This window comes from Myotis myotis, unplaced genomic scaffold, assembly GCF_014108235.1.
Source record: "Myotis myotis isolate mMyoMyo1 unplaced genomic scaffold, mMyoMyo1.p scaffold_m19_p_17, whole genome shotgun sequence".
Lineage (NCBI taxonomy): Eukaryota > Metazoa > Chordata > Mammalia > Chiroptera > Vespertilionidae > Myotis > Myotis myotis.
The window spans coordinates 31,905,720-31,925,262 of NW_023416321.1; the positions used below are offsets into that span (position 1 = coordinate 31,905,720).

At 50.7% G+C, this 19,543-nt stretch overlaps 2 protein-coding genes across 5 annotated transcripts; one reads left to right on the forward strand and one right to left on the reverse strand.

The window, feature by feature from the left end:
* Positions 1 to 377: 377 nt before the first annotated feature.
* On the forward strand, positions 378 to 12,642 carry TMEM97 (transmembrane protein 97). The gene is made up of 3 exons (XM_036340677.1): positions 378 to 618; positions 10,299 to 10,443; positions 11,242 to 12,642. The coding sequence occupies exons 1-3, from the start codon at positions 490 to 492 to the stop codon at positions 11,499 to 11,501; spliced, it is 534 nt and encodes a 177-aa protein (XP_036196570.1). The 5' UTR covers positions 378 to 489; the 3' UTR covers positions 11,502 to 12,642.
* IFT20 (intraflagellar transport 20) lies at positions 12,625 to 19,178 on the reverse strand. Of its 4 annotated transcripts, none has more exons than XM_036340681.1 (6): positions 19,022 to 19,178; positions 15,663 to 15,698; positions 15,375 to 15,503; positions 14,106 to 14,191; positions 13,412 to 13,515; positions 12,625 to 12,990 (listed from the first exon to the last, which is right to left on the reverse strand). In XM_036340681.1, exons 3-6 carry the CDS (start codon positions 15,499 to 15,501, stop codon positions 12,909 to 12,911), a joined length of 399 nt encoding a protein of 132 aa, XP_036196574.1. In that variant the 5' UTR covers positions 15,502 to 15,503; positions 15,663 to 15,698; positions 19,022 to 19,178; the 3' UTR covers positions 12,625 to 12,908. The 4 variants fall into 4 exon arrangements, with proteins under 4 accessions (XP_036196574.1, XP_036196573.1, XP_036196572.1 ...); XM_036340680.1 differs by having other exon boundaries at positions 15,663 to 15,839; XM_036340679.1 differs by having other exon boundaries at positions 15,663 to 15,895.
* Between the last annotated feature and the right edge of the window lie 365 nt (positions 19,179 to 19,543).

Consider the following 19,543-nt stretch of genomic DNA (forward strand, 5'->3'; position numbering starts at 1 on the left):
TGCCCGTCTCACTCTCCCGGCCCGTGGATCACAGCGCACGGTCCTTGCGGCCCTGCCAGGGACAGTCCCACGCACTGGGGCTCCATCTCCACAAACGCCCACGGCCCAGCACCCTGGAGGCGCTCTGTAAGCGCTGAACCGAGGGGATGAAAGAAGGGACTAACGAGCGACCGGCGACCACAGTGGGCAGCCGCCCGCCGGCCACGCGGTGGGCGCCCGCCCTCCCCACCCCGCACGCCCCTCGGTCCACCCTCCGCGTGGCGGCCAGGAGCCCCGCCCCTGCCTGACTTCCCGACACGCTACATTCAGACGAGCCAATAGACGCGCGCTCCTGCTCAGCAGCCAATGGCAGCGGCCTGCGTAGCCCTCGGGAGGGGCGGGGCGAGCGGCCGGGCGCGGGTCCCGGGAGGGCGCGGGCTCGGCGCTCTTCCCACGTCGGCGGTCCTGGCGGCGAGCGCAGCCTTCGCTCCTCCGCGGCCCAACCAACGGATGATGGGGACCCCGAGTGCTCGGCGCGGTCTGGAGTGGCTGCTGGGGCTCTACTTCCTCTCCCACATCCCCATCACCCTGCTCTTCGACCTGCAGGCGGTGCTGCCGCGCGAACTCTACCCCGTCGAGGTGAGGGCGCCGGTCGGTCCCGGCCGCGGGTCGCCGAATGCGGGGCCTCCCCCCGCGCGCGGCGGCGTTCCCACGGCTCCTCTCCCCGCCCTCGGCCCCCGCGGCGGGGTTTTCGTTCTGTCTCCCCGGCCTTCCTGCCGGCGCTGCGGCCTGAACTTACTTTTCAGCCCGACGTCTCCCTCGGGGTCCTCTTTGTCTCCCCCAGACCCTCCCACAGGCGCGGGGGCAAACGCTGTTCTTGCAGAAACAGTTATCCCCGGACGTGTTTAAAGGCTCGCACCACCCGGGTCACCTGTCAGTATTTGAGGGAAGCAGCGTGGATGAATCCGTGTGTAAATCGCGCGTTGGATTTGTTTTAAAGTTATGTTTCTTGGAAGAGCTTTAAAATACCGTCTTATCCGAAAGAAATAGTACAAGTAGAATTAGATTCTTCAAAAGGGCATTTGCAGATAGTCATTCAAGATCAGAATCCAGCAACTTCAAAGGCTCAGCAATAGTGACGCCTTTTCAAATCGACCCTCTCCATTGGGGTCACCTGAGTGGAAACAGGCGCAAAGCCTCATTTTCCTGGTTGGCGGAGAGTTTTCTTTACCCCAAACTTTGCTTCAATGCTTATTATTTCTCCAGACTTTTATTTTTCCAGTTCTTTTCACGCCTGGACCTTGCGTAACTTTCTTCTATGAGATCCCTGTCCTCGGTTCTGTGTGTCTGCAGTCTGTCCGTAGAACTGTGGGCAGGACTGACTTGTAAACCTTTGGGTTTGATTTTGCCTCTGTTTCTTCTTAAATGCTTGTTCTGTGCAGAGCAGCTTCTTAACCTGAAGTCCGTGAACCCCTGGTGGCGTATGCAACATGTGTGTGCCTTGCGTTTTCTGAGAGGAGAATCTATAGCTTCCATCAACTTTTCCGGGGAGGAAGGGGGTGTCTGACCCTCCTCAAAAGGTCAGGAGCCATTACTCAGCAGTGTACCCCCATTCCATAATATTTCTTTGTTTACTTCTAGATCCAAGCATAACCGGGAAGTCCTCTGACCTATGTTTTCTTGGGAAAACCTTAGGGCAGTGATGGCGAACCTGTGACACGCAAACTCATTCTTTTGGTTGATTTTTCTTTGTTAAATGGCATTTAAATATATAAAATAAATATCAAAAATATAAATCTTTGTTTTATTATGGTTGCAGATAACAAAAAATGTCTATATGTGACACGGCACCAGAGTTAAGTTAGGGATTTTCAAAATGCTGACACGCCGAGCTCAGAAGGTTCGCCAGCACTGCCCTAGGGAGTGTGTGACAGGAGCTCAGAAGGTTCGCCAGCACTGCCCTAGGGAGTGTGTGACAGGAGCTCAGAAGGTTCGCCAGCACTGCCCTAGGGAGTGTGTGACAGGAGCTCAGAAGGTTCGCCAGCACTGCCCTAGGGAGTGTGTGACAGGAGCTCAGAAGGTTCGCCAGCACTGCCCTAGGGAGTGTGTGACAGGAGCTCAGAAGGTTCGCCATCACTGCCTTAGGGAGTGTGTGACAGGAGCTCAGAAGGTTCGCCAGCACTGCCCTAGGGAGTGTGTGACAGGAGCTCAGAAGGTTCGCCATCGCTGCCCTAGGGAGTGTGTGACAGGAGCTCAGAAGGTTCGCCAGCACTGCCCTAGGGAGTGTGTGACAGGAGCTCAGAAGGTTCGCCGTCACTGCCTTAGGGAGTGTGTGACAGGAGCTCAGAAGGTTCGCCAGCACTGCCCTAGGGAGTGTGTGACAGGAGCTCAGAAGGTTCGCCGTCACTGCCCTAGGGAGTGTGTGACAGGAGCTCAGAAGGTTCGCCATCGCTGCCCTAGGGAGTGTGTGACAGGAGCTCAGAAGGTTCGCCGTCACTGCCCTAGGGAGTGTGTGACAGGAGCTCAGAAGGTTCGCCATCGCTGCCTTAGGGAGTGTGTGACAGGAGCTCAGAAGGTTCGCCAGCGCTGCCCCAGGGAGTGTGTGACAGGAGCTCAGAAGGTTCGCCAGCGCTGCCCTAGGGAGTGTGTGACAGGAGCTCAGAAGGTTCGCCGTCACTGCCCCAGGGAGTGTGTGACAGGAGCTCAGAAGGTTCGCCAGTGCTGCCCTAGGGAGTGTGTGACAGGAGCTCAGAAGGTTCGCCATCGCTGCCCTAGGGAGTGTGTGACAGGAGCTCAGAAGGTTCGCCAGCACTGCCCTAGGGAGTGTGTGACAGGAGCTCAGAAGGTTCGCCGTCACTGCCCTAGGGAGTGTGTGCCAGGAGCTCAGAAGGTTCGCCAGCGCTGCCCTAGGGAGTGTGTGACAGGAGCTCAGAAGGTTCGCCATCGCTGCCCTAGGGAGTGTGTGACAGGAGCTCAGAAGGTTCGCCAGCACTGCCTTAGGGAGTGTGTGACAGGAGCTCAGAAGGTTCGCCAGCTCTGCCTTAGGGAGTGTGTGACAGGAGCTCAGAAGGTTCGCCAGCACTGCCCTAGGGAGTGTGTGACAGGAGCTCAGAAGGTTCGCCAGCACTGCCCTAGGGAGTGTGTGACAGGAGCTCAGAAGGTTCGCCAGCACTGCCCTAGGGAGTGTGTGACAGGAGCTCAGAAGGTTCGCCAGCACTGCCCTAGGGAGTGTGTGACAGGAGCTCAGAAGGTTCGCCAGCACTGCCCTAGGGAGTGTGTGACAGGAGCTCAGAAGGTTCGCCGTCACTGCCCTAGGGAGTGTGTGACAGGAGCTCAGAAGGTTCGCCGTCACTGCCCTAGGGAGTGTGTGACAGGAGCTCAGAAGGTTCGCCAGCACTGCCCTAGGGAGTGTGTGACAGGAGCTCAGAAGGTTCGCCATCGCTGCCCTAGGGAGTGTGTGACAGGAGCTCAGAAGGTTCGCCAGCACTGCCCTAGGGAGTGTGTGACAGGAGCTCAGAAGGTTCGCCGTCACTGCCTTAGGGAGTGTGTGACAGGAGCTCAGAAGGTTCGCCAGCACTGCCCTAGGGAGTGTGTGACAGGAGCTCAGAAGGTTCGCCGTCACTGCCCTAGGGAGTGTGTGACAGGAGCTCAGAAGGTTCGCCAGCACTGCCCTAGGGAGTGTGTGACAGGAGCTCAGAAGGTTCGCCGTCACTGCCCTAGGGAGTGTGTGACAGGAGCTCAGAAGGTTCGCCAGCACTGCCCTAGGGAGTGTGTGACAGGAGCTCAGAAGGTTCGCCGTCACTGCCCTAGGGAGTGTGTGACAGGAGCTCAGAAGGTTCGCCAGCACTGCCCTAGGGAGTGTGTGACAGGAGCTCAGAAGGTTCGCCGTCACTGCCCTAGGGAGTGTGTGACAGGAGCTCAGAAGGTTCGCCAGCACTGCCCTAGGGAGTGTGTGACAGGAGCTCAGAAGGTTCGCCGTCACTGCCCTAGGGAGTGTGTGACAGGAGCTCAGAAGGTTCGCCAGCACTGCCCTAGGGAGTGTGTGACAGGAGCTCAGAAGGTTCGCCGTCACTGCCCTAGGGAGTGTGTGACAGGAGCTCAGAAGGTTCGCCGTCACTGCCCTAGGGAGTGTGTGACAGGAGCTCAGAAGGTTCGCCAGCACTGCCCTAGGGAGTGTGTGACAGGAGCTCAGAAGGTTCGCCAGCACTGCCCTAGGGAGTGTGTGACAGGAGCTCAGAAGGTTCGCCAGCACTGCCCTAGGGAGTGTGTGACAGGAGCTCAGAAGGTTCGCCAGCACTGCCCTAGGGAGTGTGTGACAGGAGCTCAGAAGGTTCGCCAGCACTGCCCTAGGGAGTGTGTGACAGGAGCTCAGAAGGTTCGCCAGCACTGCCCTAGGGAGTGTGTGACAGGAGCTCAGAAGGTTCGCCATCGCTGCCCTAGGGAGTGTGTGACAGGAGCTCAGAAGGTTCGCCAGCACTGCCCTAGGGAGTGTGTGACAGGAGCTCAGAAGGTTCGCCAGCACTGCCCTAGGGAGTGTGTGACAGGAGCTCAGAAGGTTCGCCAGCACTGCCCTAGGGAGTGTGTGACAGGAGCTCAGAAGGTTCGCCAGCACTGCCCTAGGGAGTGTGTGACAGGAGCTCAGAAGGTTCGCCAGCACTGCCCTAGGGAGTGTGTGACAGGAGCTCAGAAGGTTCGCCATCGCTGCCCCAGGGAGTGTGTGACAGGAGCTCAGAAGGTTCGCCAGCACTGCCCTAGGGAGTGTGTGACAGGAGCTCAGAAGGTTCGCCAGCGCTGCCCTAGGGAGTGTGTGACAGGAGCTCAGAAGGTTCGCCAGCGCTGCCCTAGGGAGTGTGTGACAGGAGCTCAGAAGGTTCGCCAGCACTGCCCTAGGGAGTGTGTGACAGGAGCTCAGAAGGTTCGCCGTCACTGCCCTAGGGAGTGTGTGACAGGAGCTCAGAAGGTTCGCCAGCACTGCCCTAGGGAGTGTGTGACAGGAGCTCAGAAGGTTCGCCAGCACTGCCCTAGGGAGTGTGTGACAGGAGCTCAGAAGGTTCGCCAGCACTGCCCTAGGGAGTGTGTGACAGGAGCTCAGAAGGTTCGCCAGCGCTGCCCTAGGGAGTGTGTGACAGGAGCTCAGAAGGTTCGCCAGCGCTGCCCTAGGGAGTGTGTGACAGGAGCTCAGAAGGTTCGCCATCGCTGCCCTAGGGAGTGTGTGACAGGAGCTCAGAAGGTTCGCCATCGCTGCCTTAGGGAGTGTGTGACAGGAGCTCAGAAGGTTCGCCAGCGCTGCCCCAGGGAGTGTGTGACAGGAGCTCAGAAGGTTCGCCAGCGCTGCCTTAGGGAGTGTGTGACAGGAGCTCAGAAGGTTCGCCGTCACTGCCCTAGGGAGTGTGTGACAGGAGCTCAGAAGGTTCGCCAGCGCTGCCCTAGGGAGTGTGTGACAGGAGCTCAGAAGGTTCGCCATCGCTGCCCTAGGGATTGTGTGACAGGAGCTCAGAAGGTTCGCCAGCTCTGCCCTAGGGAGTGTGTGACAGGAGCTCAGAAGGTTCGCCGTCACTGCCCTAGGGAGTGTGTGACAGGAGCTCAGAAGGTTCGCCAGCGCTGCCCTAGGGAGTGTGTGACAGGAGCTCAGAAGGTTCGCCATCGCTGCCCTAGGGAGTGTGTGACAGGAGCTCAGAAGGTTCGCCAGCACTGCCTTAGGGAGTGTGTGACAGGAGCTCAGAAGGTTCGCCAGCACTGCCTTAGGGAGTGTGTGACAGGAGCTCAGAAGGTTCGCCAGCACTGCCTTAGGGAGTGTGTGACAGGAGCTCAGAAGGTTCGCCAGCACTGCCTTAGGGAGTGTGTGACAGGAGCTCAGAAGGTTCGCCAGCACTGCCCTAGGGAGTGTGTGACAGGAGCTCAGAAGGTTCGCCAGCACTGCCCTAGGGAGTGTGTGACAGGAGCTCAGAAGGTTCGCCGTCACTGCCCTAGGGAGTGTGTGACAGGAGCATGCGGTGGACTCAGACTGGGGACGGTCATTCCAAGAAATGCTGGGGTGTCTTGGGCAAGTCGGGGCTCTGTAGCCTCAGTTGTCAAGTGGGAGAGTTGGGCTAAATTGCAAGCTTACGTATACACAGAATGTGTTAGCTTCACTTGCTGCTGCCGTAACAGATTAACAAAATCAGTGGCTTAACACAACCCAGACTTATTCTCTTGTATCTGGAGTCAGCATTCCAAACGAATCTTGCAGAGCTGGATCCTTCGGCAGGTCCTGGGAATCTGTTCCTCGCCTCTTCAGTTTCTGGTGGCTGCCAGTGCTCCTTGGCTTGTGGCCACACACTCCCGTCTCGGCTCTGTCATCACTCTGCCTCCTTTTCTTCTAGTCCAACGTCCCTCTGCCCTACATGTGGATTGCCTTTAGGGCCCACCAGATAACCCAGGGTAATCTTCCTGTCTCAAGATCTTTAATCATGTCTACAAACTCTCTTTTGCCAAGTAAGGGTACATTCACAGGGATCAGGATGCAGATATTTTGGGGGGGCCATTCAGCCTACCACACAGACCTAGACAGCACATACTCTTTCCAAACAGGGTGTCCACGCTCTGCATTAGCCTTAGTTGCCTTGAAGAAAGGAGAGCCACGTCTGTGGTTGTCAAAGTCTGTGGCCCACAAAATTCAGACAGGCTGCATATTTGAAATCTGTAATGTTATGAGTCCAGGTTATTCCAGACTTAACAGCTGTTAGTTTCTGTATCCTTTCTGGGTGTGCCATTCCACAAGTCCTTGCTCACCACTCACAAAATACAATTAAAATATGTCTAGCATAGCCCCATTTAAATTTATATATTTGATTGGGTAAAGTTTTCTTAGCTTTATTTAATTTTGACTTAATATAAAAGGTCAAGGGCCAATGTAGGCAGGATCTGGCCAGAAACCCTGTGTGTGTGTGTGTGTGTGTGTGTGTGTGTGTGTGTGTGTGTGTGAGAGTGAGACTGAGTGTGTGATGCTGTTTTAAAGGCATTAGAAACGGGCGTCCTGGCGTGGAAGGCCTGTGTCTCTAGTCATTTTGTTACTCTGGGGTGGGGAATGATAGTTTTGTTGCTTCTCTTTGTGGAAAATAATAGAAGCTTTGAGTTATTCTCAAATTCTCTTTGAAAATATGCCAAAATTTAACATTTGTTGCTTTTCCTCAAGTAGAATTTTTCCCCTAGAACTTAAAAGCCCACATAATGTTTGGGCTAAAAAATCTTTCTTGGTTTGAACCAGTCCAGCACTTAGAAAAACTATTATGAAACAGTAAGAATTTACTTTGGATTAGAACAGCAATTTTCAACCGGTGTGCCACAAGAATTTTTAAAATATGCAATTCTTGACTTTTTAGTCAGGGACACGGGCCTCTTTTCCCTTGGATTGTCAGATTAAAAAAATGACAACAGCCAACACAACAATAGCTCTCCAGTGTGAGTGAATCAAAATTAGACTTTTTTTTTTTTTGTCAGATTGACAAACGATATCTTTTTTTTGGTGTGCCTTGGAATTTCAGTCATTAGTTTATGTGTGCCATGAGACGAAAAAGATTGAAAATCACTAGATTAGAACATGGAGAGGATGGGAAGCATCTTATAGTATCATTGGCAGCTGGGTGGTACTGCTTCTGTTAAAATAAGGAAAAACAGGTGAGCAGTCAGTCTGATCTCATTCTAAGTTAGAGAAGTACAAAATTGGTTCAGCAGCTCCTGGTTGAGAATCCCATGTGTGCAGGCCAGGTAAATGTTTTTAATGGATAACAATGTTAAGTTGAGTGAAATGTGACAGATATATAAATGGAAACAGTTTTATTATTACCTTTTGGGGGGTCTTTTTACCTAATAAGAATAGTTCTTATTAATGACCATTTGCATGCTGAGATGTTAACAGGATTAAACTTGAACATCTCCAGATATGTATTAATTACAATCAAATAATCTTTCTGTGCTAGCCATTGTTCTAAAGACTGTATGTCTTAACTCACTTTATTTTACCAGCAGTGAGGTCGGTACTGTAACTGGGAAACAAACGTAGTGGGATTAAGTGCTTGTTGCAGAGCCAGCACTCAGGTCCATGCTCTTCACCTGCCGGAGGCCTGTGCCCTGCCTTCCCCCAGCCCTCCTCCTGGCGTCACGTGGCTGTTAGGTGACTGCGGGCAGGTGGTTGTGTTCTAATTGGTTCCGAGAGCTGAGTGATTATTTGAAATTTTGCTAATCCCATCCTGCAGCCCTTAGAAATTACAGTACTGTACAAATCTGCCTGGATTTATGAGATCGGTAGATCTGAGAGATTGTATACAAATGGAATGGAAAATGAAGTTCAGATGAACCAGAATGCCTTTTAAATTCTGCAGTAAATCTTTTAAAGCTTTTTTTCTAAGTAAATCTGGAAAGCAAAGAAAATCTTCAAAAACTTAATCCAACTTGCTTGTTTATTTTATTTATTTTGAAAGCATAGGGTTTTTTAAAAATACACTTTTGATTTCAGAGAGAAAGACAGGGAGAGAGAGAGAAACATCAATGATGAGAGAGAATCATTGATTTGCTGCCTCCTGCACACCCCTACTGGGGATTTAGCCCCAAACCTGGGCATGTGCCCTTGACCGGAATCGAACCTGGGACCCTTCAGTCGCAGGCTGACGCCCTATCCACTGAGCCAAACCAGCTAGGACCCAAGTTGCTTGTTTTACAGGCAAGGAAATAGAGGCCAGGAGAGGTGCAGTGACCTAACCTGTTTGTGAACGTTTTCTACTGCATTACTATCCCGAAAAGCGCTCAGGAGGAAGCCAAGGGTATTGCTGCGAATTTAAATTTCAAGTCAAGTACACAGTAAGAGATCACTTGGTCAATAAATTGGTCATCTAGACAGAGCCCATCTTGTTTTTAAAATATATTTTTTAATTGATTTCAGGGAGAGGAAGGGAGAGGGAGAGAAACATCGATGGGCTGCCTCCTGCATGTTTCCTACTGGGGATCGAGCCCGAAATCCAGGCATGTGCCCTGACCTGGACTGCAGCCGGCAGCCTGGTGTGTGGGAGTACGCTCCACCAGCTGAGCCACACAGCCCGGTTAATGTGCTAACAGAACATTTGTCCCTGGATATTTGCTTAAAGCTCACTCCCAGCAATGAGACCCTGATTTAACAATAGTGAGCCTTTATCTTCTGACTAAAAATTAACAGGAATATCTTTAGATTTTCCATTGTAAGCTAAATTCTTACTTGGGAAGTTGCCTTTATTTATTAATATAAATACATATTTGGCTTTGATGGCAGGTGTGTTGAAACCATGCCATTTCCAGGAGGTTAAATGCAACAGACTTATGTGGAGAGCCCGAGGCCTTGCGGGGCCTTTAAAAAGCACAGAATGGGCAGCCTCCAGCCCTCTTTTCTCTGCCTGTAGCCAAGTCAGCATGGATCTGTATCTTCTTATTTGACAGCATAATCATGAGGGTGGGGCCCGAAGACTGCTACTCAGGCTTTGACTTAGCCTAGAAGCTATATAGTTTGTGGTTTGGAGCAGTGTTTGTTCTTCTACAAATATACCACTGGTTTCCTAAAAGAAAAAACTAGAGTCAAGGACAATTTGGCTTGACCTACGTGGCTCAGTGGTTGAGCATCGACCTATGAACCAGGAGGTCTGGGTTTGATTCCCGTCAGGGCACGTGCCCTGGTTGTGGGCCCGATCCCCAGTAGGGGGCGTGCAGGAGGCAGCCGATCAGTGATTTTCATCATTGATGTTTCTCTCTCTCCCTCTCCCTTCCTCTCTGAAATCAATAAAAATATATTTTAGGGGGTGGGGGGAGGAACGACAATTTTAAATTGTCTAAAGTTGCGTCCTCACAGAGGTTCGATTTACCGCCTTTCCATCACTGCCCCCTCCCCAGTCAGATTCAGTTCATTTCTGTAGTTGAGGATATCTGGCCCTCAGAGCTCGGCATGCAATTGCTGTTGTGAAAGGGCAGGTGTCGGGATGGCTTTCGCATTCCTTTACATGGAATGACACTGTTGGCAGACATGTCACGTTTGTGTTCATTCGGCAAACTGAGTGCCAGATACTGCTTTTGACAGAGGGCCGCACACCTAGGTAGTGTTGCCATGGAGTCACACACAGGCTGGTGGCACAAAGCGGCTGCAGGAGCTGAGGAAAACTTCCTGGAGAAGCTAACATTTGGGTTAGAGCTAGTGAGCTTTTTATTAAATGACCCCTAGGCTGTATCAGTCAGCGGTTGTGCCATCTGCTGCCAAGGGGGTTGGAGCTGCTGCGCCGACCCCGCCAGGCGGCTGTATTCATTGTGATCTTGTTCTTTTGCAGTTGAGGAACCTGCTGAAGTGGTACGCTAAGGAATTCAAAGACCCTCTGCTGCAGGACCCCCCGGTGTGGTTTAAATCCTTCCTGTTTTGCGAGCTTGTGTTTCAGCTGCCTTTCTTTCCCATTGCAACATATGCCTTCTTCAAAGGTTGGTGAATGGTGGGGAAATCCCGTTCCTGCTCAAATCAGGTCCCAGAAATCCTTGGGAAAGTATCTTCAAAGGGCAGGGGAGGGGCCCCTGTGGTTGTGTGAGGGGGTGGAGGATGTGGTGGGACGGCCAGGATGGCTCCTATAAAGGGACATCATGTGGCTCAGGCTAATGTCTGTGGTCGGCTGGGCTGCGTAACTGCTCAGCCAACTGGACAGCTCACACACGGGAAACTTAAAGCTTGAACTTGTTGCTTTTTCTTTATCAGTGGGTTTCATTTTTCTGTTTTAGGTAGTATCATGCTGGCTTATAAGTAGTAGCATCAAGCTAATTCCGAAGGGTTAACTTCTTTTTAAAAAAATGATTCTTACAGTGTCCCCATATGTCTGCTGCTGTTATAAAGAAAGTAGTCATACCGACATATGTGGTAACTAAGCTTGTAGAGCTTATCTCCCACTGCAACTCCCAGTCCATCTCTGGGCAGAATCTACTGATCTTCTCACCTACATGTACTATAATTACGTAACAAACATGTTGCTGTCACCCCCCCACACACACACACTTCAGACCAAACAGGTTTAACTTTTACTGCCCTAGAGTTTTCCTGAATTAAATTCCAATTCCCACCCTGGCTCTTTGGAAAATTTGCACATTTAGGCAGCATTACAGCACATCTGGTTTTCCATTTGTTTCCACTTGGTAAAGGGGGTAGAATGGTTCAGCTGAAAGGAGCAGTCAGGTGTCCTGGGGTGTGTCATGGGCAGACCTAACGCTGATCTCTCTCCCCGACGACTGCAGGAGGCTGCAAGTGGATTCGCACCGCCGCCATCGTCTACTCAGCCCACACCATGACAACCCTGATTCCAATTCTCTGCACGTTTCTGTTGGAGGATTTCTCTAAAGCCAGTGGTTTCAAAGGACAAGGGCCTAAGACTTTACGTGAACGCTTAACCCTCGTATCTGTCTACGCCCCTTACTTCCTCATCCCTCTTATGCTTCTGCTTTTCATGTTGCGGAGCCCCTACTACAAATATGAGGAGAAAAGAAAGAAAAAATGAGAACTACACAAGGAAAAGTGCTCAGAACCCATGTCTTCAGTAGCATTTGAAACACACCAGCAGCAGGAGCCATAAACTGTCACCTTCCTCGGGCACTGGCACAGACCATCACCTGAGGACGGGCCGCGTTCCCCCTGTGCCCACGTTCCATTGCAGAATTACCAAAAACAGGACCAGACCAGAAATGGATAAACTTCTAAGAAACACCCTGCTTGGCATTTTCATGAGTTATTTGATCTCAATATGCATGTGACTAAACCCTTGACTCAAGATTCTCTACAGCAAATCCCTATTCAGCAAAATGAGTAGTATGATGTTTCAGGCCATTTTTAAGTTTCAAATTATGCCTCTTCAATGTTCATTAAGAACTATGTTGTTTTCTCGCCTGCACCCCTGGTGGGGAGGAGAGAACACAGTCTGCCACAGGCTTAAGGCTCAGCCCTGGCTGACTTTCAGTCAGATGTGGGTTAAACCAGAAGGTGCTTTGTTTCTGTTTTAAACGGCTCGTCCCAGAAGGAGAGATTTTTTTAAGTCTCCTTGTTTATCTTCTTTCTAAACTTTAGTCCTGTCTTTTTACAGACCACCAGACAGGAGTCACTGTACTCTGAGGTCTGGTGTTTCAAACCTGACCTGGAAGTGTGCTGCCTTCTGGATAACTACATTCTTCCTAATAGTTTAATCATTCCTCCCCGTGTTTGTCTCAGTCAAATGGGGGGACAGCTGGGCATAACATGTCCACTGTATGCATCTAGGGTCTCTTCATGTTAGTACCTGTGTTACATTAGCTTTCTCTAAGTTCATACTCAAAGCTAACTTAAAAAAAAAAAGATTTATGAACACATGGACAACAGAAGAAATTGGTTCCAGTCGATTCCCTCTTGCCTGTTCTGCTCACAAGCCATATTACTCTAATTATTGGGAGTATCCTCTGACTCGTGTCCAGTCCAAATAAAGGTAGCTGCTGGCCATTGCCTGGTTTGTTTTGTGGACAAGGGGCTGGAGAGTCCAAGGTTCTCTTACAAGTGATTAAGTGTACACTTTAAGGGCACCAGGAAAAGAGGTAGATAAGCCATTTGAAAACAATAATTTATTGCTTTTTTTCTCCAAAGCTTTGTGAATTTACAAAAAAAAAAAAAAAAAACCAATCAAAGTTTACAGACTGCTTATTTCAGAATAAGAATGCAAGAGGTGAGAACCTGGGCCACCACGGTCACGGGGTGTCTACCAGATATGCACTGGCATCTGAAACAAGCCCTCCGCCCCAGATTTGTTTTATTGCCTTCAGAGACGATGCATCCTTCACACACCATCTCACATGATATACTTGGGTCATTAGTCAAAGTCACTGGAATGGTACAGAGGTTTTTTTGTTTTTCTACCCTCCTGCTATACAATGAAATTTTCAGTTCATTTCTGAAAAATAAATTGGTCAATAAATTCATTTTGTTCTGCTTCTACTTTACACAAAGCTTCATATTCAACCCGATACCTGAAAAACAAAATTGTTAGAAGCCCTAAAAATGGATGAAATAAACCATGGACTAATTCTTCTAGAGAAGAATATAGGTGACTTAAATGGTTCCAAGAAACGGTGTTAAGTGAAGTTAGGGCAAGAGAAAAGACTAGATGTACAGAGCCCTGCACAGGGCCACCATGAGAAATCTTCCGCCCTTAGAGGGCCTTCTGCCAGCCACCTTTGCCACTAGCTACCTGAGTCTTCACGCTCCCGAACTACTACAGGTGATTTGATATTAATGTTTTCCATCAAATTTTATTTTTAAAACTTCCAAATAGGATGACAAGTGAGACACTATTTCTAGGAGAAAAATGAAGAATAAGGATAAGAGGTGACTGTTAAGGAGAAATAGAACTGCAGAGGAGTAAAGACCTTGCTTTACATAACGTCTTACCTTTCGAGCTGCATTTTCTTTTCCGCTATTAGTGCTTGGAGTTGCTGCTGTTGGGCTTCTCTCTGCTTTGCTATAGATTTGAGCAAATTGCGAGCACCAATGGCCTAGAAGAACAGTGTTGCCAAAGAAGGTCATGGCTTCATTCAAACCATCTTCAGCGTTAAGTCCTCAACTGGGTAAGCACCACTTGGGGGCTACCTCACTGCCCAGAAGGGAAAAGAAGGTTGAACCCCAGAGCTTTGGGAAAGAAAGGATTAATCTCAGGATTCCAAAGTCAGAACTGGCCTAGAGCTCTGAGGCAGACCTAGGAGTATCCCCAGGGTCTGGAACATTTAGTGCTCTTCACCAAGTCATCTATACTCTGCACATCTTCATTTATAAGATGATAAAACCATCTATTTCAGTGACGTGACAAAGGAAATAATGACAAAGTGTACCGGCATATAAGAATTCAAAGTAGGTTAACTGGACCAGGAATTGTTTTTAAAACACAGGTATAATTGACATGTGATATTTTAGGTGTACAACATGAGTTGATACTTGTACAGGAAATGTTATTTAAAATCTTGTTTTATTAGAAGAACATCCTCCTCAACACACACACACACACACACAGTCAAGAAGGCAGAAGATGACAGGCTAGTGAATGAGGATCCCAGGCCAAGATTGAGATAAAACTGCAGCCTGATCTTACCTTCATCTTCTCATTTTCTGCTTCTTTTGCAAGTTGGTCAACAAGCTCAAGTAAACCACCAACTATTTTCTGAAATTGGCCAATTTCTTTGGGGGAAAGAAGAAAATGTTTTTATTTCCTCGGTGTCATCACTCTCCCTCAGTGCTCCCTTTCAGCGGGAGGGAAGGACTGACTGCCCTGCTAATTTGCATCCAAACAGTTTGGTGCCTGCGGGTCTGAAGTCTGTCCCCCTTGGTCTGGACCTAGAGACGACTGGCCGTGTCCAGAGCTAGACTGGGGAGTATCTGGACTTTGAGCCCCCACGACCAGCCAGCTGCTGTTACCTCAGGCTATGAAGGCCCTGGTGGGCCTATTCTATGGGTGGACCCCATCCTGCCGTCCGTCCCCACCCCCAGAAGGTACAAAGGGCCACATTCATGAAAGGACTGCCTCAGGACAGGAAGCTGCCTCTTGTAGCCACAGATACACTAGATTTCAGTTGATGGTGGGGCTATCCACTGTGACCACAGCTAATAAAGAGCTCAAAGCATTTAAGTGCCTAATCTCCCATTCCCTTTTTTCAATATCCTTGGGTGTGGTGGAACCCCCACTCCTGAGGAGTAAGCTAAGGCCCAAGAAGATGGGACAACATTCCCAGCATCCAGAAGGCTGGCAATAGAACTCATGCTACCTTCACCAGGTGAGCTCTCCACGCCTACAGTCCCCGAAGGCTCGGAAATCCCTGCTCTAGCTAGACCTGCTCTTTATTCGCGCCACTGGTCTTGCTTGGCTGCCAGGACAGGAGGTGTTCTGGGTATCTCCTGTTAAAAGATGTTTTCATGGGGTCTGTTGAGCTGCTTCTAGGGACTCCAGTTAATCAACTTTTACTCCCAATACAGACAAGCCCACTACTGATTTCTTGATTTCCCAAGAAATCAAGTCACCAGTACATAACTCTATTTCCCACTCCCAAGCCACAGTTCTGCTCCCATGAAGTTTAAGGTTTCTGAGAGCAAAAAAATCAAAGATGGCATATCTCAAAACACACCCTCCTCTCAGCATTTCAGCGTCTGCTTTGACTGGTGTTCCCTGTGGGACTACATGAGAGCATAAGAGGGCAGGTAGATAAGGTGGGTGGCACATGGGAACTCATAAAGGTCAGGGCCAACCTTCAGGGAGCCAGCAGCTCCATTCTGGCTGGGCCAAGAGCAACAGCCGGGAGGCAGGGATGGGGCACAGCTGGAATAATTCAAAGCTGAGTAGCAACATGTCTCCCCAAATGACACTCACTGTCCACGAAGTCCTTGCACTCTTCCTTGAGCTCTGTGGTCTGCTGGCTGACCTCTGGGTCCAACACCCGCAGCTTGTTCAGTTCATCAAAGTGCAACCCAGCTTCACCCAGGATGTCCTTGGCCATCGCTGTGAAGAAACCAACCCCAATCCATGATCACTTCCCAGCCATCCAAAGAAAGACCTGCTTCCAGCCCAGCCCCACTCCTGCCCCCAGATACCAATGCCAAAACCCCAGCTGTTCCGAAGACTCCCCCGTCCCTCTGCCTCCACCTCTCTAAGCCTCACCTGTTTCCCTTCCAGGTTCTCTAGAGAAGATCTGCTCTGAAGGAGTGATAGCAGCCGGGAGGAGATGTGTCATAGGATCAAGGGTCAGGAAAGAATAAAGTCCAGTTGCTTGTCACAGGCATCGTTCATTCAACACATATTTCTTGAGTGCCTACTACATGCCAACATCGCTAGATGCTGGGGGTACAAAGATGAGTGCAACATGGTACCCGCCCTGGAGGAGCACAGTTTAGCTGGAGGAAGACAGACACGTAAACTGAAAAATTATACTGTGTTAAGTGCTTTTACAGAAATATCACTAAAGCACTAGAGAACAGTTAACTTGGCCTGAGGAAGTTCACATGTGAATTAAGTTGTTAGCCATAAGCATATTTATTTATCCCCAATTATATACCCAAAAGGACACGACAAAGCTTTTCAAATGCAGAACTGCAACAACACAAAAAGCAAGTGAAGAGAAAGTCTGGATGAATTACAAATCAGGGTTAAAAAAAATACGCCAGGAGTAAGCATATTGCCCACAGTGTATGCCAGGGGTACTGTGCGCCTGCCTGAACCGGGACCCAGAGTTGGGTTGGTCTCTTTCAAGCAGAAAACAGAGTAAGGAAGTCAGGGCAGGCATTCCAAGCAGAGAACAGCATGAACAACAGCCTGACGTCACTGGAAGGGCCTAGAAGATGAAAGGACAGAGGGTGGAGCTGGAAAGGTCAGAAGGAGCCAGATCAGAGACCCTGTGTGCCAAGCTGAAGAGTTTAGGGTTCTTCTGTCGGCAAGAGAACCAGCACAGACATCTCCCTTCCCAGGCCACCTTGCATTCCTGGTCTAAAGGATGCCTCCGTTCTTGGAAAGAAACACTGAAACCTCACCCTCATTCTGGCTTTAAAATAACACAAAAACAACACATACCTGTCTAGAAAGGAAGGCGATGCTATTCAGGACTAGCCATTGGCCGCCATACCAATTCCAAAACCCCAGGTGTTCCAAAGGCTACCACCACCTGGCCCCGCACCAGCCCGCCCTCTGCTCCCACCTCCTCCAGCCCAACCCTCCCCTCCCAGCTTCCTTAGAGAAGTTCTGTTCTGAACGGGGTGATTCTGGGACTGACTGCCCAGACCACGTGTACCATTAGAAGATCAATGGTTTAAAAAGCTGGGGTGGCCAAGTTGGTTGGGCATCGCCCATGTGCCTGGGGGTGGCCAGTTGGATTCCCAGTCAGGGCACATGCCCGGGCGGCATGCTCCATCCCGAGTAGAGGGTGTGTGGGAGGCAGTCGATCAATGTTTCGTCTCACAAGGTTTCTCTCTCTCTCCCTCTCCCTCCAAAAAGTCAATAAAATCTTAAGAAAAAAAAGGGGGGGGGGATTAAGTCCCACCATTGCCAGAACTGATTTTCAAGAGGACCAGAAGTCCAGATTTACATATGGAATCTGATTTTTAAAGGGAAGTATCTAATTCAAAAATCCAAAGTAAGGAACGGAACACATCCACAACTGTGTGGGCCAACTAATGCACGTCCACGGGTTGTCCGTGTATGACTGGGGCCCACAGCCTGTGGCCTCCCTGGAATCCACTCCAGTAAGCTGGCGAGCATCTTCCTTTGGAAACATTTTAATCATCCAGAGCTTCCTTATGATCAGGTTTTTTTTGATATTTTTATTGATTTCAGAGAGGAAGGGACAGGGAGAGACAGACAGAAACATGAACGAGAGAGAATCACTGATTGGCTGCCTCCTGCAGGCCCCCCACTGGGGATGGAGGCCGAAACCCCCGCATGTGTCCTGACCCAAATCCAACCGTGACCTCCTGGTTCATGGGTCAACGTTCAACCACTGAGCCACACCAATTCTGCTGGTCAGGCTTTTAAAAAATATGTGTTCATATTTTTTAATATCCTACTTGTTACATTTACACATATAGTCTGAGTACTTAACACCTACCGGGGGATTAACCAGATCAACTCCTCTAGAAAGTTCCAAGTGACCCGCGGGAGCAAACATCTGCGTCAACTTTTGCCCCCTTCCCTGAGAGCACGAATTTATTGAGACACCTACTGGGCCCCTGCCCCGGAGACGGAACAGTGAAGAAAATGCTTTCATGCTATAGCGCCTGAGCTCTGGACGAAGAGTAGACAGATCATCACCAATGATGGTAACAGTGTGAGGAGAGGCCCAGGGCGCCAGGGGACGCGGCAGCAGCAGCACATGCTTCTTATGGGGGTGGGGGTGTCACAAACGCCTTCTGCAAAAGGGACACTGAAGCTGAGACCTAAGAGATGCCCCAAAGTTTGTCAAGTGAAGGGGGGAGGCGGCATTCCCGGCAGAGGGGAAAGCACGTGTGAAGATCCTGAAGCTGGGACACATTCAACACATCCCAACACCTGGACGAGAGGGGGCGCGGGACAGGACGCCGCTGGGGAAGGGAGCTGGAGCGGGAAGGGCTCTGAAAGCTGCAGGAATGGCCTTGGGTTTTATCAGAGGCTTCATGAGCAGCCAGTGGGTTCTCAACAGAGTGGCATGGTCAGATCTGCCTTTAGAGAGGCCACCGTGACCCAGGACGGAGACTGGGCTGGAGGACACGAGGGTGGGAGTTCATCACGGTAACCCCAGCATCCAGCGGGGGGCCTGCACATAACCGGCACTCAGCAACTGTGGAATGAAAGACTGTGAGAACAGAGCAGGTGATTACAGTCCCCGAGGCTGGGAGCTGCAGAAAAGTGTTCCGATTTGAGCTGTCTTGTAAGTCGAGTTGTTAGGACTGAGTAAGAGTGACTGAATGTAGCAGGGGCTTCGGGGATGAGGGAAGGAAAGAGTCAGACAAGATCCCCGTGTTTCTGGCTTGAGACAACTGTAGGGCTGAATGCGATGAGTAAGACCGGAGAAGGGGTGAAGGGAGAGGGTTCACAGCTGACTATCCGGTCTCTCCCAACTCCCACGGCTCGCGAATCTGAGCCTCAGAGCAACACCGGGCGCAAGAGCCGGGCTGAGCTCCCCGGGAGGAGGGCGGCGACACGCTTCCCGCCCCCGGCTCCCCCAGGTCCACGCCAGGCACCGCGAGGAAGCCCATCCATGGGGCACAGGCAAAGGGCACTGGGCAGAAAGTCAGAAAGGGCTGGGTGGTGGAACTGGCTGTCTTCACTATGTAAACTCCTTGGACTTATCTGAGCCAGTTTTCTCACAAGGTTGTTGTGAGCACCCGCGCGTAAAGCTGCCGGCCCACGCGGCGTGTAATACCGCTCCCAAAGACTTGGGCGGAATTCCCACGTTTCTTTCCGCCTGGGACGATCTTTCCTCGAGGCGCGGGCCTGTCGGATTTATCTCGCCCCGGGCCCGCCCACGTCTCCCGACCGGAGTCACGGCCTACCTTCCGACCCTGCGGCGGCGGCGGCGGCGCGCGGCAGCCCAGGCTGAGGTTGGCAGAGAGCTTCTCTCTCGATCCGCGGCAGCGGTACCTGGCCCGCCAGCCTCAGCCGCTGCCACGGCTACAGGACCTGTGTACGCATAACGTCACTACTTGACACCGGAAGCATTTACCCCGCCCGACCCGCAGAGCCTGCTGGGAAACACAGGCCCGAGAAGTGAGACCCTGCCTACAAGATCCAGAGGCCTTTGCACCGAAAGTCTTCCGGAAGTAGTTGTGGGCTCTCCAGGGAATACTCTCGCAGTGGTTCTCAACCTTCCTAATGCCCCGACTCTTTAATACAGTTCCTCGTGTTGTGGTGACCCCCCCCAACCATAAAATTTATTTTCGTTGCTACTTCATAACTGTAATGTTGCTACTGTTAGAAATCGTAATGTAAACATCTGATATGCTATATGTGTTTTCTGATGGTTGCGACCCACAGGTTGAGAACCGCTGCTAGGGGCTCTTCCCTCTCCCCTGATT

Bases quoted from the DNA above. Each gene is read 5' to 3' on its own strand.
- TMEM97 (XM_036340677.1), top strand. From the start codon at position 490: ATGATGGGGACCCCGAGTGCTCGGCGCGGTCTGGAGTGGCTGCTGGGG. The intron at 619-10,298 runs GTGAGGGCGCCG...GTTCTTTTGCAG, and splicing joins GCGAACTCTACCCCGTCGAG to TTGAGGAACCTGCTGAAGTG. The intron at 10,444-11,241 runs GTTGGTGAATGG...CGACGACTGCAG, and splicing joins AACATATGCCTTCTTCAAAG to GAGGCTGCAAGTGGATTCGC.
- IFT20 (XM_036340680.1), bottom strand. From the start codon at position 15,735: ATGACACATCTCCTCCCGGCTGCTATCACTCCTTCAGAGCAGATCTTC. The intron at 15,504-15,662 runs GTGAGGCTTAGA...GTTTCTTCACAG, and splicing joins AGAACCTGGAAGGGAAACAG to CGATGGCCAAGGACATCCTG. The intron at 13,516-14,105 runs GTAAGATCAGGC...CTGTTCTTCTAG, and splicing joins CAGAAAATGAGAAGATGAAG to GCCATTGGTGCTCGCAATTT.